This window comes from Lethenteron reissneri, chromosome 43, assembly GCF_015708825.2.
Source record: "Lethenteron reissneri isolate LAM-NWPU_2019-01 chromosome 43, ASM1570882v1, whole genome shotgun sequence".
Lineage (NCBI taxonomy): Eukaryota > Metazoa > Chordata > Hyperoartia > Petromyzontiformes > Petromyzontidae > Lethenteron > Lethenteron reissneri.
Genome location: NC_083821.1, coordinates 2,452,744 through 2,471,407, shown reverse-complemented (window position 1 = coordinate 2,471,407; position 18,664 = coordinate 2,452,744). Strand labels below are relative to the sequence as shown.

The window sequence follows — 18,664 nt, the reverse complement described above, 5'->3', positions numbered from 1 at the left end:
CTGTGTCCGAAGGCACAAAGCCAGAACGCAGCACCTGGAACGGAGCGGTGCGATCGAGGCGGCCGGGTCACGTGCGCGGTCCCCCGCTCCGGCAAGGCAGCGTTTACGGTTAATTTAGAGCGCGATTGCTAATTATTATCGGTGACATTAACTAAGCCGTGTTCTTAATGTGCGCATGCTTCCTGGAGCGTGCTCGCGTAATGGCCTAATGATTTTAATTCTCTCTGCGGATGTCGCTATTACGGCCCACACCACATTGTCGGTTAATTCGGATTTTTTAATGTTTTATTTGACTCCCAATCAATATTTTTTTTTGTTACCAAAACATTGAAACGAACCACGCACTCCAAGGGCACAACCGGCGGAAGACGCGAACAGACATTAGAAACGTTCATTCGGACGCATTGCGTCGTCAATGTAAATGCTAATCTCGGAACGGAGGAGGCAAGGGGAGCGAGTAAATTGTGGGAATTATCTGCGAAGAGTCGACGGGGTGAAGCCAACGGAGCGAGTCGATAGAAAAACTTCATCCGCGAGTTCAAACTCCGCGCCCGACTTTGGCAGAAGCGCGACAAAATTCCCCTCTCGCGTCTCAGTCGCCAACGTCAAGGCAAAGCGCCAGGGACGGTGAGCCTCGGCCAGACCTGAATCTCCCTTGGAGATGCGAATCTTAAAGATGTGAATCTCTCTCTCTCTAGCCGGGGCGCGTGATTATTCGCGCGACGCGGAGCGAGTGGATTGCTCGCTCGCTTGCTCGCCATCGGAGGTGAGCAGACCGTGAGTGGTCGTGTCCGTCCCTCTCCTTCGCTCATTGCCCCCCGTGATTTATCAGCAGTGAGGGGGGTGGAGTGGGGGGTGGGCGGTGTAGTCAGGAGGGGGCACACTGGGGGGCTGGATGCTCATTAGCCCGCAGGATGGAGCCGAGGAGGAGGTGAGTGGGTTGTGGCTGGGTCGGTGAGCGACTCTCCTGGGTGAGGTGGGAGGGAGGGCGAGGGAGGGAGAGGGAAGGGGGGAGGGGGGGAGGGAGGGCGAGGGGGGGAGGGAGGGGGAGGGCGGTCACAGGGGAAGGTGCGGTTGACATCATCACGGGCTGCAGCGAGAGCGGCGAGCAACCTTGGAGCAGAGGCCCCCCACTCGTACCTCGTTGCGTAGCGACGCTCTTCCCTCACGTTCCTGCACTGCCGGCGAGTGGCCACTGCACAGCGCTCTGTGCAGTGCACGGGCCATGGCAAGCAACAACCACCGGGGCAGTAAACACTGCAGGCGGTTGACCCACCACCCACCGCTCGCTTCAAGTGGCTATCGCCTGAGTCGCTTCGTCGTGAAATTGGCACCGTTAGAAGGACGACGTCGCCCCGGGTGGTGCCAACGGGTGGAATATCTGGCCTGGGCTCATGGACGAATGCCAGTCTTCTCCTTCTTTGTGACGGCGTGCTGTACTAGTGACGAATTGGCACGTTCTGTTTACGTGACAAACCTTACTAATTGGCTGTGTCGGCTGGTGGCGGGTTTTAATGCCACATTTATAAATAACGCGATCTAACCCAAAAAGGTTTACTATGAATAATATTGGTCGCGAAAGCCTAGGTGCTAAAGCAGTTCAACATACACACATACGTACATTTAGTTCCAGGACAAAAACATGGAATTTTGGTTCGGCTCTTCCGTTCTCGACTCAACAAAGAAAGCGGTTCGTTCTGGTGTCCGGTTTGGTCAGACCCCTGCGATGACGTGGCCAGGCCCGGACAGGCCACAGAGGGCAGCAGTGCGGAGGGCAAATGCCCGGTGGGGTCGGCCCATTCCGAGGGCCGGTGGGCCACGTCTGTGTGGGGAAATTGCTAGATGTGATCAGAGTGACATTTTTTTTTCAACCAAATATTTTATTACCTTTAATGTGTACGCTTAATTGCTTATTTACGCTCTCAGTTGCCATTAAGTCCCAATATTCTGCAGCCCCAAAGATCCTTCCTCACCGGCGCACATTTTTTTTTGGTACCAGCACCAAATGGGGCCTCGGTGTGTGTTCACAAAATCCTGGGGCCGATTTCCAGTCCCGGTCCGCGCGGGGTTACTCACTGCGGCGGGGTTACTCACTGCGGCGGGGTTACTCACTGCGGCGGGGTTACTCACTTGCGGCGGGGTTACTCACTGCGGCGGGGTTACTCACTGCGGCGGGGTTACTCACTGCGCCGGGGTTACTCACTGCGGCGGGGTTACTCACTGCGGCGGGGTTACTCACTGCGGCGGGGTTACTCACTGCGCCGGGGTTACTCACTGCGGCGGGGTTACTCACTGCGGCGGGGTTACTCACTGCGGCGGGGTTACTCACTGCGGCGGGGTTACTCACTGCGGCGGGGTTACTCACTGCGGCGGGGTTACTCACTGCGCCGGGGTTACTCACTGCGGCGGGGTTACTCACTGCGCCGGGGTTACTCACTGCGGCGGGGTTACTCACTGCGGTGGGGTTACTCACTGCGGCGGGGTTACTCACTGCGGCGGGGTTACTCACTGTGGCGGGGTTACTCACTGCGGCGGGGTTACTCACCGCGGCGGGGTTACTCACTGCGGCGGGGTTACTCACTGCGGCGGGGTTACTCACTGTGGCGGGGTTACTCACCGCGGCGGGGTTACTCACCGCGGCGGGGTTACTCACTGCGGCGGGGTTACTCACCGCGGCGGGGTTACTCACCGCGGCGGGGTTACTCACTGCGCCGGGGTTACTCACTGCGGCGGGGTTACTCACTGCGCCGGGGTTACTCACTGCGGCGGGGTTACTCACTGCGGTGGGGTTACTCACTGCGGCGGGGTTACTCACTGCGGCGGGGTTACTCACCGCGGCGGGGTTACTCACCGCGGCGGGGTTACTCACCGCGGCGGGGTTACTCACTGCGGCGGGGTTACTCACTGCGGCGGGGTTACTCACTGCGGCGGGGTTACTCACTGCGGCGGGGTTACTCACCGCGGCGGGGTTACTCACCGCGGCGGGGTTACTCACCGCGGCGGGGTTACTCACCGCGGCGGGGTTACTCACCGCGGCGGGGTTACTCACCGCGGCGGGGTTACTCACCGCGGCGGGGTTACTCACCGCGGCGGGGTTACTCACCGCGGCGGGGTTACTCACTGCGGCGGGGTTACTCACTGCGGCGGGGTTACTCACTGCGGCGGGGTTACTCACTGCGGCGGGGTTACTCACTGCGGCGGGGTTACTCACTGCGGCGGGGTTACTCACTGCGGCGGGGTTACTCACTGCGGCGGGGTTACTCACTGCGGCGAGATGAGGATGTTGGCGAGGAAGGTGAGCAGGAGGATGAGCACCGAGCATCCCACGGCCACTCCGCTCTGTGGCTCCCGCTCGCACGCGAAGCGAGACTCCAGCTCCGAGTCCACGAAGCGCAGGGTCACCTTGCTCGTCTGCCGCCCCTCCGCCCTGCGGGACAAGCCGGAGGTTTAGACGCCGCACGTCCACACGCGTTTGCCTTGGCACCGCCCGTACACCCCGTGGTAAAAGTCACCGGGAATCAGAATATTTATTGACGCTGGAGGAATTCTGTGAGCTATGAAGTTTTTTTTCCACAGATGGTCCGCTCGTCCAGTAGAATACGCTCGCTCTCATCGCCCTGTTTCTCGCGTTACGATCGCGGGAAGGAGAGAGACAAGAACGGACCGGGTACACTCAGATGCAGGGTTGAGCCTGGATAACGCTTGCATGGGCAACGTATATCGCTGTACCACTGCTGTTGTGTGAAACACGAGCGGGCACGGTGCCGGAGTGCGTGGGGCCATCTCCTCCTCGTGTGCTGTGCCGGCCTTCACAGGTGCTGCTGCTGCTGGCTAACAGCACTTGCCCCAACGGCGTGTGAAGGCTACACGAGGGGTGGGTGGACCTTTGTCTTTGTGCTGTACGTACGTCCTGGCCGTCTCTCTGGCCGCCAGGGCCGCGTCGAGGAGGCCGCTCAGGTCGGGCTCCACTGACGAGGAGGAGGCGGGCGCAGCGTCGGGGCCCGGGCCCTCGGGGTGAACGCGGCCGCGACGGTTCAGCACCAGCGCGTCGGCGCCCTGCGGCGCACGGGGACAGCACGGGGAGAACACAAAGACAAAGATCCCCCGTATAGCGTTAACAGACTGTTGGGGCAGGTGCGGTTAGCGAGCTGCACCTGTGAAGGCCGGCGCTGTGGCACACGAGGTGGTGGGTGGACAGCACCACTCCCCAGTAGCGATGTTTTTTTTTTTACACATCACACTAGGCATTAATTTGAGGCTGAGTCGACCTAGGGGAGGCCCAGGACCGGGTTCAGATAACCATCACAGGTGTTGGAGTCAGTGAGCGGGAATCAAATTTGGCCCGCCGGGTTCACAGCCCAGCGCGCTAACCGCTGCACTACCACTCCGGATGGCACGCACACACGCACACACGCACGCACACACACACGTACCTACACACACGCACGCACACACACACGTACACACACGCATACATGCACACGCACACACACACACGCACACACACACACACGCACACACACACACACACACACGCACACGCACACACACACACGTACACACACGCACACATGCACACGCACACACACACACGCGCACACACACACACGCACACACACGCACGCACACACATGCACACACACACACGTAGTTACAGTGCTTGCAAGATGTGGTGCGTCGGGTGGCAACATTTGACCGGCTGGTATTTAAAGACTCTCGCGCGCGCGTGGGGGGATGAGTGGGGAGAGTGACGAGACGGCAATACGTGGGGGGGGGGGGGGGGGACGTGGAACGGACGGGGGGTGGGGGGGTACACGCAGGTAAACATGACGGGGATTCTGGATGAAACGACAGGAGGTGTGCGGGGTGGATGGGAATGTATCACAGGGGCATGTAAATAGGGAACTCGGGAATGGAGGCTGTACGGGGGACGCAAAGACGACGACTGATTGGGGAACACGCTGGGGAAGCAACACGGCTGACGTGACCCCGCTCGCGACGCCACCGCCAAGTTCAACCGGGAAAGAGAAACCGGCGATGGCATCGGCGAATGAGTCGACGCGATCCGAGTGGCCGCTGCGTTCGCATTAACAAGACGCACGTGTCAGTGTCGCCTCCTCCTATGATGGTGTTACAGCCCTCCCCCCCCCCCCAATCTGTGTATGCCCCCCACTGTTTGCCTATGCAGGAGGGCTGGCTAGGAGCGACGGACCGCGACACCCGGAGGACGAACTACCGATTCAATGAGGTCACCCGACAGGGCTTCACGTAGGAACTCGCGGCCATCAGCCAGAACGTCAGCTGTCCACGTGCTCATTTATTGACGTTCGTTATGAAGACTGCAGCATGTGTGTACGTTGAACTTCTTTCGCACCGTACGTAGCCAACCGGCGGCACGACTAGAGGCGCGCGGTTCGAATCGGGTCAGTCGCTCTGACCGCAGGGCCCAGCGTTTTCTGTTCGCGACAAACGCGGCACTGCGACGGACAGCGGTTGCGAAACAGCGGACACAACTGGCGTTGAACTGAGCGAAGGGTTTTTTCAGGAACGTGCCAAGGGAGACGGTTGCGGGCAAGGGGAAGCTTCGGAGGCAAACGGCGCAAGGACAACGGGGAGGAGGAGGATAAATCTTGCGTCCTGCGATGGGACGGCTTTGAACGCGGCTCGAGAACACGGTTTGAGCGAGAGAAAAAAATGGTAAATCTCGTCTGGCGACTCCTTTTGGGAGGGCGTTTGAAAGCGTCAAATCGGTGGTGATAAATGTCCGCGACAGTAGCGATAAATGAGCGGCGAGCAAGTGACTGGCCAGTGATGAGAGAGTTGGGGGGGGGGGGGTGGTGAATCAATACGTGATGAACAAATCAATCAACCGATCCCCCATACTGCTTTAAGTGATTTTGTACTGTTGTAACTTTCTGACCCTCCCCTCCTGGACATCTGTGAACTAAGAGCTTCATAGCTCATCGGATTTCTCACAGGATAAAAACAAAGATTATGATTCCGATTGGCTTCTATCGATCCGAGTCAGGAAGCCATCATCCCCGCTGGAGTTGAGATTGGTCTAACACTTATGCTTTCGCGACCAATATCATCCACAATAGAGGTTTTTTGGGTTAGATCACGTAAACAAATACGTGTCAGTAAAACTCGCCACCACCCGACACAGCCAACGAGTAAGGGTTGTGACGTAAACAGAACGTGGCCAATTCGTCACTCGTACAGCAACACCGGTGTGTTGGAGAGCCAAGCCACAACTTTCACAATCTGAGTACGACGTTTCGCCAGTAATTACAACCAGCTTCATCAGGCGACAGCCAGATTTGTGGCGAGGTTGGTCATCTGGTGCACCTTAACAGCGCCCCTCACGGGCGCGGCCACCACGAAATCTCCTAGCTCTGTCTGGTGGCCCATTCCCTGAGCCTGGCCTCTTTGTCTCAGCGATCCGGTGGATTCACCCCTTGGCCTGCAGCGGAAGGGGTTGCAGCGCGGGGTCCAGGCGGTCCGTCCCGGGTTTTGATGAGCTCCGATGACTTGTCACTGAGGGTCGTGATCTGTGTCTCCTGCGTGTTAAAGGACAAAGATCCTCGCTCATTGCTTCGTAACAGACGTTTGGGGCATGTGCTGTCACAGCAAGCACCTCCTGTGTACAAAGACAGACACGTAAAGACAAAGATCCCCCGTATAGCCTGATTATACTGCTGGGGCAAGTGCTGTTAGCGAGCACCTATGAAGGCCGGCGCGGCGCACGAGGGGGTGGGTGGCCAGCGCCACGCCCGAAACGCCTTTGTCTTCCCAGTGGCGATGTTTACACACCACACCAGATACCGTACTCATTTGAGGCTGAGTCGACCTAGGGGAGGCCCAGGACCGGTTCAGATAATGGGCACTGCTGTTGGCCGTGAGCGGGAATCGAACTCGGGTCCCCGGGTTTGTAGCGCTAACCGCTGCACCACCGCTCCCCGCTACGGCGAAGACATCCACACAGACACACGCACAGCGCGACAGATGCACACGCGAACGCAATGAAACCCAGCAATGATTCAATACTATAGCTGTACAGGGAAGTGACTGCACAATTGTTTTTCGAGCACCCATTAAGGCTGGCACGGCGCAACGAGGGCTCGGTGTGGCTAACACCACACCTGGCTGCCTTGTCTCATTGCTGATGTTAACCAACTCGGCAGTCAGCCACTAGTACTAACTAACTAGGCAGTCAGCCACTCATACTAACCAACTCGCCAGCCACGAGTGCTCACCCTTCCATTGACCGGTCACTTCCCCTACGCCTCCGCTCGAGGACTGCCCAGACGCTCTTGGGAGGCCCGGCACAGAATACCCAGCCCCCCAACCCCCCCAGCACCCCCAGCCCCCTAATTCTACCATCCACGAGCCCCCCGTTATGGGGGGGCCCTCTTTTGTGCGAGACCCCCCGCGGGAAAATTACCACTTTACCCCCTCCAAACCCCCCACCCCCCCCCCCTCTCGCCACCCTCACCCCCTCGGCCGGAGGCACCACGAGGTAGGTGATGATGGACTTGTTGCGGAGGTAGTCGCTCCGCTCGCCGCCGTTGCCGACCTCCAGGGCGAACTCCCCGTGCAGGCACTGGCACGTGGACTGGGAGATGTGCACGCGCCTACGGGGGGGCAGTGCGGTCACGAGCAACGCAGGCACATGCACTTTCAAATCTATATTGAAAACTAATTTTTTTAAGAATTGCTTTTTGTGGTGTTTAGCACAGTTGGCTACGTACGGCGCGAAGGAAGTTGAACGCAGATACGCACGGATGCGGAGGGAAGGACAACAAACTAAACACTGGAAGCAGTGATAAATTAAATACGTTTTCAATCTAGAACTCGATCCCGTACAGATTTACACACATACATCGACTTCGAGATGTCATGATACAAAGCTTAGAGGCCACACTAGGCACTGTGCCTAGAGCCTACTCACCCATACACTTACCCAGCCACTCATTCACCCACTCACTCACTCACCCATTCACTCACTCACCCACTCACTCACCCAGCCACTCATTTACCCACTCACTCACTCACCCATTCACTCACTCACCCATTCACTCACTCACCCACTCACTCACCCATTCACTCACTCATCCACTTACTCACCAACTCATCGACTCACTCACTCACCCACTCACTCATTCACCCACTCACTCATTAATCCACTCATTCACCCACCCACTCATCCATTCACTCACCCAGCCACTCATTCACCCACTCACCCACTTACTCACCAACTCATCGACTCACTCACCTACTCACTCATTCACCCACTCACTCATTAATCCACTCATTCACCCACCCACTCATCCATTCACTCATTCAATCACTCATTCACCCACCCACTTACCCACCCACTCACTCACCCACCCACCAGGGCCGTATTATCCAAAAGGCCACAGTTGCCACCGTGCCTAGGGCAAACGAGAACCAAAGTGTGAGCTCACACGAGAGAGTTGAAATTAAAACGTTCAGGAGGTTCCTAACCCTGGGATTCCGGCCGATTCCATCTTGTTGGCGAGCGTCACATCCGTGGACCAGACGTCGTACTGCCAGTTCTTCTGGCCCAGCACTCCGCCCAGCACGCAGCCCGTGTGGATGCCCACTCGCATGTTCACGTCCGTGTTGGTCATCTTGCGCACGTAGCTGTAATGACAGGGGAGTCAGCCTGCGGTGCGAATGGACTGGTGGCCACGGGAGGTAATGACAGGGGAGTCAGCCTGCAGTGCGAATGGACTGGTGGCCACGGGAGGTAATGACAGGGGAGTCAGCCTGCGGTGCGAGTGGACTGGTGGCCACGGGAGGTAATGACAGGGGAGTCAGCCTGCGGTGCGAATGGACTGGTGGCTACGGGAGGTAATGACAGGGGAGTCAGCCTGCGGTGCGAATGGACTGGTGGCTACGGGAGGTAATGACAGGGGAGTCAGCCTGCAGTGCGAATGGACTGGTGGCTACGGGAGGTAATGACAGGGGAGTCAGCCTGCGGTGCGAATGGAGTGGTGGCCACGGGAGGTAATGACAGGGGAATGCCGTGATTTATTATTTTATTTATATAAATATTTATTTATTTTTATTATTTATTTTAATTTTTTACCTACGTGACTTTACCGAAAAAACCTAAGAGTAGTGATTCAACAAACTAACCGTTTTAAGTGAGATGATGACATTGCAGAACGTCGCTTCTAGTCGTTCTGTTTTAATGCAAAGCACTTGGCGAGTTAATTCTAAGTCCAGTGGGTGGCCAGCTTCAGCCAATTAGGGAGCACAAAGGTTAATGAACCAATTGAGACTGCACCTTGCAAAGTAATCAAATGCGCAACGCCATTTTTATAATGCGCCCATATTCAGAATACCGTTGAGTCTGAGACCTTAATGAGTAATTACGGCGCTAATGAATCGTCGCGTATGCACCTGGGTGCAAGTGCAAATCCGTGACGTTATTAATTGGTTTTCACTGCTTCCTTGTGCCTGCCTGCTCTGTTTCTCTGCCTTCTCGTCTCTGAGCCTAACCGCCACCTCTATGCCATGGCAGTCCTTGCTTGTCAAATAACACTGCTCAACACACTTTTTCTGGCATAAGGTATTCCAACGGTTTTAAAGTAATTTTGGGGTGCTGATTCCAAATCTGTCTATCACATCAGGTTTTTGAGATATCAAATATTGCATTTTCAATAAAAACTGCAGAAGAAAAATATTAAATGAATGTTGATATCTACATAAAAAGATATTATAAACACACTATCCTAAAAATACAGCACCATATTTTAACACTAAAGCAGTCACTGACTCGCAACAACTTGCAATCATAAGTGACAGAGTTAATTTCGGGTAAAATCAATGAAAATGGGGTATGCCGATAGCATAAAAATGAGATGTGATAGAGCAAATCTGAGATCAGATTTGGAATCAGCACCCTGACATTAGTCTAAAACAGCTGTAAAAGTCCAGGCCAGAAAAAAAAGTTTTTTTTTGTTGACCAGTGTAATCATCTGCCTACCTGCATGCCTCTCTTCTTTGTCTGCCTTTCTGCTTTCGTATCTGCCTTCCTGTGCCTGCGACTTCAATGTCTTCCCTCGAATCGCATCCTGCGTCTGTGCCTCTGTGCTTTCTTCCCTTCACATCTGCCTCTCTTGCTTGTCTGCCTTGTTCCCTTCTTGTCTGCCTCTCGCTCTATCCCTCTGCGTTCCTCTCTGCCCGTGTCTCTCTGCCTTTCCATCTGTCTCTCCCCTCTTGTCTGCCTCTCTCGCTTTCTCTCTGCCTCTCTCTCTCTCTGTGTCTGTCCCTCTGCCCCATCCCCTCCCTCCCCTTGTCTGTCTGTCTGTGTGTATCTCACGAGATCGCCTCCACCATGTCGAGGCCCATCTTGATGCAGCACACCGCGTGGTCCGGGATGAATTCGGGCACTCCGCACACGCAGTAGTAGCAGTCGCCCAGGATCTTGATGCGCAGCTGCTTGTGATTCTGTCCACAGATTCCTCATCACCATCAGCATCATCGTCGTCGTCGTCGTCACCATAACCATCATCAACAATCATAATTCGAGACCCAAACATCATCGCATCAGAACATGAACAGGGCCCATGCGCAGCTTCTCCTTCATGAATGGAAAATTAAAGACACGAGTCGCATATTCTTTGTATTCTTTGGTTCTTTCGGTAAAGTCACGTAGATAGAAAAATAAAAATAAAGTTAATACAAAAATAAAACAAAAAAAACGAATGTAGACTTTAGCCTGGTTCTTAATCGGAGTGAGTGTACTGGCAGTCTATAATGTCGACTGTAGCCTGGTTATTACGTTTGGTGAGTGTACTGGTAGTCTAAAATGTAGACTGTAGCCTGGTTTCGATTTAAAGCTTTCGTGACTACAGGGATTCATCTTCTCGGTTCTTTCGGTAAAGTCACGTAGAAGGGAGATAATAAAATAATAAAAATAAAACATAATAAAATAATACAATTCTCACGACGTTTCGGCCACAACGCAAGCAGACGTCCTCGGGTGAAGAACAGGACGGCTACTTGCGTTGTGGCCGAAACGTCGTGAGAATTGTATTATTTTATTATGTTTTATTGCCGTGTGAATCTTCACCGTACGCGCCACCTGATTCGCTCATTCACTCAGAGTGGACGCTCAAGGCCCCGTGACGTCTTTCAAAAGGAGTAGGAAACCATGTGTGTTCAAGCGTCACCACCCAAACTTATCCTAAGTTAAAATATTTACAATTTAATATAATTGGGTACAACCACATAGCAACATCGTTCCCTCTGCACAGACTATACTCGGCTGTGAGAATACCCCCTCGCCCCCTATTGTGAAACTACTGCAGACCATGTGAAACATAACACTGCAAAGCGATGGCATGAGTCTGTCAAATATGGAGGTCTAAATTAAGACAAGATAAAGTACATGTCACATGCCCACATATGGTTATTCTGAACCATGTGCTTGCCCATATACGAAGTTATGGAACAAGAATCTATAAAATAGCGATTTCCAATCCATGCTCGATCTCATGCTAAATTTCGATTTAAAGCTTTCGTGACTGCAGGGATTCATCTTCTTGGTTCTTTCGGAAAGTCACGTAAAATGGATATAAAAAAATAATAAAAATAAAACATAATAAAATAATCCCATACTAAATCCCATGCTCGATCCCATTTTAAAATTATGCAAATATAAAGTTTACTAATAGCAGCACTTGCCCCGAGAGTCTGCTCTGAAAGTGTGTTGTGTGTAGTGTGTGAGAGTGAGTGTGTGAGCTCACGTCGGACAGCTGATCGAACCTCGCGAAGAGTTCGTTGAGCAGACGCACGAGTTCGTTCGCACTGCACGCGGAGGCGAGCTGCGTGAAGCCCACGATGTCCGCGAACAGAATACTACCCCAGCCACACCACCATCATCATAAACATCATCAACATCATCATCATCATCAACATCATCATCATCATCAACATCATCATCAACATCATCATCATCAACATCATCATCATCATCAACATCATCATCAACATCATCATCAACATCATCATCATCAACACCAGCGAACAGAATACTACCCCAGCCACACCACCATCATCATCATCAACACCATCATCATCAACACCATCATCATCATCAACATCATCGACATCATCAACATCATCATCATCAACATCAACACCAGCGAACAGAATACTACCACACCACCACCACCATAAACATCATCATCAACATCAACACCAGCGAACAGAATACTACCACACCACCACCACCATCAACATCATCGACATCGACATCATCAACATCAACACCAGCGAACAGAATACTACCACACCACCATCATCATCAACATCATCATCATCAACACCAGCGAACAGAATACTACCACACCACCACCACCATCATCATCAACATCATCGACATCATCAACATCAACACCAGCGAACAGAATACTACCATACCATCACCACCATCATCATCAACATCATCATCATCACCAGCGAACAGAATACTACCCCACCATCACCACCACCATCATCATCAACATCATCATCATCACCAGCGAACAGAATACTACCCCACCATCACCACCACCATCATCATCAACACCATCATCAACAGCAAACAGAATACTACCCCAGCCACACCACCATCATAAACATCATCAACATCATCATCATCAACACCAGCGAACATTATACTACCCCGGTCACACCACCACCATCGACATAATCATCAACACCAGCGGACAGAATACCATCATTGTCTTAAGATGCAATCATCACCATTGCTTTATCAGCATCATGCTCATAATATTACTATATCAGCTTCATCACTCAACCTCATTACACACGGAAACCATCGCATCCCGACTGACACAAGTTGGCAGGACCCTCCTGAAAAAAGAGTCACATGACTCGGTGATGCCTTCCTGGGTAAACGCGCATAGACACATCAATTATAATAACAACAATACAACATAAACCACGACTAATAATCGTTGCCATCATCGCTACTGCGGAAGTTACCCATCATCACCACCACCATCACCGCAGTTGGCTACGTACGGCGCGAAATAAGTTCAGCATACACATGACGACCACTCGCCCATCATCTCTCTCGCCCCCCCCAGAGCCCCCCCCCCCAGCCCCACGCACCTCACGTTCTCGTGGCGGTACATGTAGAGGCTGCTGAACTGCTGCGTGTCGTTCTGACTCTTGTCCTTCCTGATGTCCGTCAGCATCTCGTCCGCGATGTGATGCGGCAGTATGGACAGCAGCAGTCGTTCCTGGCGTCACAGACGTCGTTCATTCGCTCGCTGGTTCATTTACGAATTCGCTTGTTCGCTGAGTGCAATCATCTTTCATTCATTCGGGACAGAGAGCAGACGTTGAGCCTGAGGTCACAGCCGTCATTCATTCGCGCATTCGTTTGATCACTCGCTTATTCGTTCATTGATCATTCACTCACTCACCAATTCATCAATTCGCCCCAAGGAACAGAGCCTTGACCTCACAACTTCAAAAGTGCTGTTTGTTACTGGGCCACTTGGCGATCCGGGCCGTTGTAATAAAAAAAGAAACCCCGATAAGATCTGCTTGTGGTTGCGTCTGTAGCGTGCGGGGTGCCTAGGATCGCTCTCATCCCTCGTTGACACCACCGAGGGAGGCGCTGGGAGTTCAATTCCCTACCCTGGCTCCGGTGACATCCACCCCGCCTCCACTCACCCCACACAGCCCCCCCAACAGCACAGAGGACGCCCATCTCCAGTGTACAGTCACAGGATTCAATAACAAGCTGGCAAGCCAGGGAAATAAGGGAGCCTAAATGTTGTGAGGATATTCGGCGGCACGCGTGTACAAATACGTGAACGGAAACACTCAAACGGGCACATACAAGAAGACGCAGCAGATTGTTTAAACCGCGCAATATTACTGGTAGGGTCTTAATTTTGGAGCTTTCGTGACTGCAGGAATTATTCTTTGGTTCTTTCGGTAAAGTCACGTATAAAGATAAAATAATAAATTAAATAATAGCATACTACGACGTTTCGATTGCAACACAAGCAATCATCATCAGGTATAAAAGAAATAGCAACACAAATCTAACCAGAAAACTATAGACAGACATACAAGCAGACAGACATCACAAGGACACACAGAGAGAGAACACATATCGGCACAAAGAGAGAGGTCGTATCTATGACGGGGCCTTAAATATAGAGAGGGGGCGGGCGCGGAGAGAGGGAGGGGGCAGAGAAAAAATTAGCATGTCAATGAGTGGACAACGACGTGGCACGCAAGCTTGAAAATTAGGAGAAAGACACACTAAAATTAAATAACCTAGTAAAATATCTAAATGTAATGTAATGCAACACAGAGAGTCGGTCAACACGCAACGCATAGCCCGGTTGATTACGTATTTCAAAGATTGCTAAGTTAGAATTTAAGTGTGAAAATTCCAAAGAGAGGACACAGGCAGAGGAACCACCTGGTTCCACCAGCCCACAGGGGATTATTGTGTCCGTCCGTCCGTCGTGCATCCAAAAATGGGAGGGGTGGGGCTGGGTGGAGAGGGGAGGGTGAGGAGGGGCTGGGTGGGGAGGGTGGGGCTGGGTGGGGCTGGGTGGGGAGGGGCTGGTCACCCCGTGGTGCCCTTATAAAACTCAACGTTGAACCTACTCACGCCGGCTTGTGCCCGCCCTCACAGTCGGGCATATTTGCGGAATACACCACGCCGCCGTTGACCCTGGCCATTGACCGAGCAACCCAACGTTCCTACCAGCTCCCTCCGCAGGACAATGTGTTATTGTTATTATTATCATTTTGTAACTTATTTAGCTGCCAATCGTGCCCCAAACATAAACGGATCTGGACCCTGATCTCTAGGCGAAGGCGCCTGCTCCGCTTTGTTAAACACCCGGCGGGGCGCGCAATGCGACACGGACGAATCACGACAAATCGACGCCTCGCCGGGCTCCGTCTGAAAGCATCATACACCCAGTTTGAACATCGGTTCAGGAGGAGACGCGTCTCGCGAACGATGATCCGGAGGAGGCAGAAGAATGCGGATGAGGCACATCCTGGGGTGGTGAAAGGCCGATGGAGGAGGACGGAAGGATGCGAGGCGATGGCGCTGTGTGCACGCTGAACTTTTTTTCGCACCGTACGTAGCCGACTGCGCTAATCGGAGGTGCCGGTGGGGGGGGGGGGGGTGAAGAACAACAAACTAAAGACAAAGCAGTTCTAAAGAAATGAGTTTGGCAATCTAAATGATGATTTAAAAGTGCGTAGCTCCAGTGGCTTGCTAATATCGGAAGGAAGAACGTTCCAGACGGCCGCGGAAGCGCATCTAAAAGCGCCGCGCGATGCGGTGACCGCCGTCTTTGTTCGACGGTGAGCCAAGAGCCACCGCTGCCGCTGCTGCTGCGAGGATGATCGGAGTTTGCGTGATTGATGGTTTAATACTCCTTGACGAGGTCAGCGAGGTGGTATTGTGGCTGTGTGCGCGATGGTGGTGCCGCGTGTTGATGACGAGCCAGACAAGACAGAAGACGTGGATAGATCGGGCACGTCCTACGGTGGAGATTGCGTGACGAAGGAGCTTCCGGGAAGATGTTGAGAGAGAGAGAGACAGGTGAAGGCAGGTGTCTAGAGATACACAATCTGCGTGACAACGTCAAGGAGGCGGAGGCGACGGATGGATGAGTGGGGGGTGAGTGGTTGGTTCGGGGGTGGTTGAGTGCGTGAGTAAATCGCCCAGGGCGTTCGTGAATTGGTTGAGCAAGCAATGAAGTGGATGGACGAGTAGGTGAGTGAATGAGCGCGTTGAATAAGGGGAAGAGATGGCGAGTTAATCGGCGAACGAGTAGGTGAGTGCATTGGTGAGCAAGAGAGGGAGGGAGGCCAGTGAGTGAGTGATATTAACAACAATTATAATAAGACAGACACCATCACATCCGTAGAGGCAGCATTTCCTGCCCGTGCAGCGTTGTGCATCATCTAGCGCACCTGAGAGTCACACCTGCCCCAACACACTCGCTCCCTGCGCGCAAGGCCCTAGGGCATCACCACCAGGATGCACAGCATCGGGTGCAGGCTGCGCATGGCGGCGCAGAAGAGTTGAAGGGATTGCAGGTGGGAGCATGCAGGAAGAGGGGGAGCAGGTGGTGCAGGTGGTCACAGGGTGGTGACAGGGGGGTGCAGGTGGTGACAGGGTGGTGCAGGTGGTGCAGGTGGTGCAGGTGGTCACAGGGTGGTGCAGGTGGTGACAGGTGGTGCAAGTGGTCACAGGTGGTGCAGGTGGTCACAGGTGGTTACAGGGTGATACAGGTGGTGCAGGTGGTTACAGGGTGGTGCAGGTGGTGACAGGGTGGTGCAGGTGGTACAGGTGGTGCAGGTGGTGACAGGGTGGTGCAGGTGGTGACAGGGTGGTGCAGGTGGTGACAGGTGGTGCAAGTGGTCACAGGTGGTGCAGGTGGTCACAGGTGGTTACAGGGTGATACAGGTGGTGCAGGTGGTTACAGGGTGGTGCAGGTGGTGACAGGGTGGTGCAGGTGGTACAGGTGGTGCAGGTGGTGACAGGGTGGTACAGGTGGTCACAATGTGGTGCAGGTGGTCACAGGAGGTGCAAGTGGTTACAGGTGGTGCAGGTGGTGACAGGGTGGTGCAGGTGGTCACAGGGAGGTGCAGGAGGTCACAGGGTGGTGTAGGTGGTCACTGGTGGTTCAGGTGGTGTAGGTGGTGCAGGTGGTGCAGGTGGTGTAGGAGGTGCAGGTGGTGCAGGTGGTCACAGGTAGTGCAGGTGGTGATAGGGAGGTGCAGGTGGTGCAGGTGGTGTAGGTGGTGCAGGTGGTGCAGGTGATGCGGGTGGTGCAGGTGGTGCAGGTGGTGCAAGTGGTACAGGTGGTACAGGTGGTGCAGGTGGTGTAGGTGGTGCAGGTGGTCACAGGTGGTGCAGGTGGTTACAGGGTGGTGCAGGTAGTCACAGGTGGTGCAGATGGTGACAGGATGGTGCAGGTGTTCACAGGGTGGTGCAGGTGGTCACAGGGTGGTGCAGGTGGTTACAGGGTGGTACAGGTGGTGACAGGGTGCTACAGGTGGTGACAGGGAGGTGCAGGTGATGCAGGTGGTGCAGGTGGTGTAGGTGGTGACAGGGTGGTGCAGGTGGTCACAAGGGAGCAGGTGGTGTAGGTGGTGCAGGTGGTGCAGGTGGTGTAGGTGGTGCAGGTGGTGTAGGTGGTGCAGGTGGTGCAGGTGGTGACAAGGTGGTGCAGGTGGTCACAGGTGGTGCAGGTGGTCACAGGGTGGTGCAGGTGTTTACAGGGTGGTGCAGGTGTTTACAGGGTGGTTACAGGTGGTGACAGGGTAGTGCAGGTGGTCACAGGTGGTTACAGGTGGTGACAGGGTGGTGCAGGTGGTCACAGGGAAGTGCAGGTGTTCACAGGTGGTGGCAGGGATGTTGCGTGAGCCCTCACCTGCTGCAGCCTCTGCTCGTCGAGGCTGAGTTTCACCTCGAGGGACTGCCTCGCCTCCACGAAGGCTCGCCGCTGCTTGCGGTCCGCCATCAGGTAGGCGAGCAGCCCGGCCAGAGCCCCGCACAGCAGCACCAGGGCGTCTGCCACCAGCTGCGCCGGAGGGACCACGGTTAGAGTCACGGTCACGGTCACGGGAGTCGGGGTTCGATCATAGAGTTGGAGGGGGACAGGTGAAGAGTTTGGTTCTCTTTGAGGGTTGGAGGGTTGAGGTCAGGGGAGGTGGTCGTGAGTTGGCTAGCAAAATGTGGATGCGGTGTTTTGTTTAGATGGAAAATTCGTGTTTGGTTGGGCTCCTTAATGGCTCGCACGTGCTATGTCCAGTCACCACTGTGTGTTACTCAACTTTATCGACCCACCCCCCCAAGGGACGACGATGATGCTGAGTTGATGACGAAGGTTTTCTGTAACTGCCTCCCAACATTATCAGTCACTAACACCATCAGTCACTAACACCATCAGCCACTAACACCATCAGTCACTAACACCATCAGTCACTAACACCATCAGTCACTAACACCATCAGTCACTAACACCATCAGCCACTAACACCATCAGTCACTAACACCATCAGTCACTAACACCATCAGCCACTAACACCATCAGCCACTAACACCATCAGTCACTAACACCATCAGTCACTAACACCATCAGTCACTAACACCATCAATCACTAACACCATCAGCCACTAACACCATCAGTCACTAACACCATCAGTCACTAACACCATCAGTCACTAACACCATCAGTCACTAACACTATCAATCACTAACACCATCAGCCACTAACACCATCAATCACTAACACCATCATCCACTAACACCATCAGTCACTAACACCACTAACACCATCAGTCACTAACACCATCAGTCACTAACACTATCAATCACTAACACCATCAGCCACTAACACCATCAGTCACTAACACCATCAGTCACTAACACCATCAGTCACTAACACCATCTGTTACTAACACTATCAATCACTAACACCATCATCCACTAACACTATCAGTCACTAACACCACTAACACCATCAGTCACTAACACCGTCAGTCACTAACACTATCAGTCACTAACACCATCAGTCACTAACACTATCAGTCACTAACACCATCAGTCACTAACACCGT

General features: G+C 53.6%; 1 protein-coding gene across 1 annotated transcript in view; it reads right to left on the bottom strand.

Moving 5' to 3' along the window:
- The window catches only part of LOC133353274 (adenylate cyclase type 3-like), a 40,130-nt gene that overhangs the window by 19,464 nt on the left and 2,002 nt on the right, over positions 1-18,664 (bottom strand). The window contains 9 exon segments of the mRNA XM_061569383.1: positions 3,266-3,427; positions 3,908-4,056; positions 6,456-6,560; positions 7,496-7,634; positions 8,509-8,667; positions 10,355-10,482; positions 11,784-11,895; positions 13,156-13,286; positions 17,475-17,624. Coding sequence (XP_061425367.1) covers positions 3,266-3,427; positions 3,908-4,056; positions 6,456-6,560; positions 7,496-7,634; positions 8,509-8,667; positions 10,355-10,482; positions 11,784-11,895; positions 13,156-13,286; positions 17,475-17,624 — 1,235 coding nt within the window.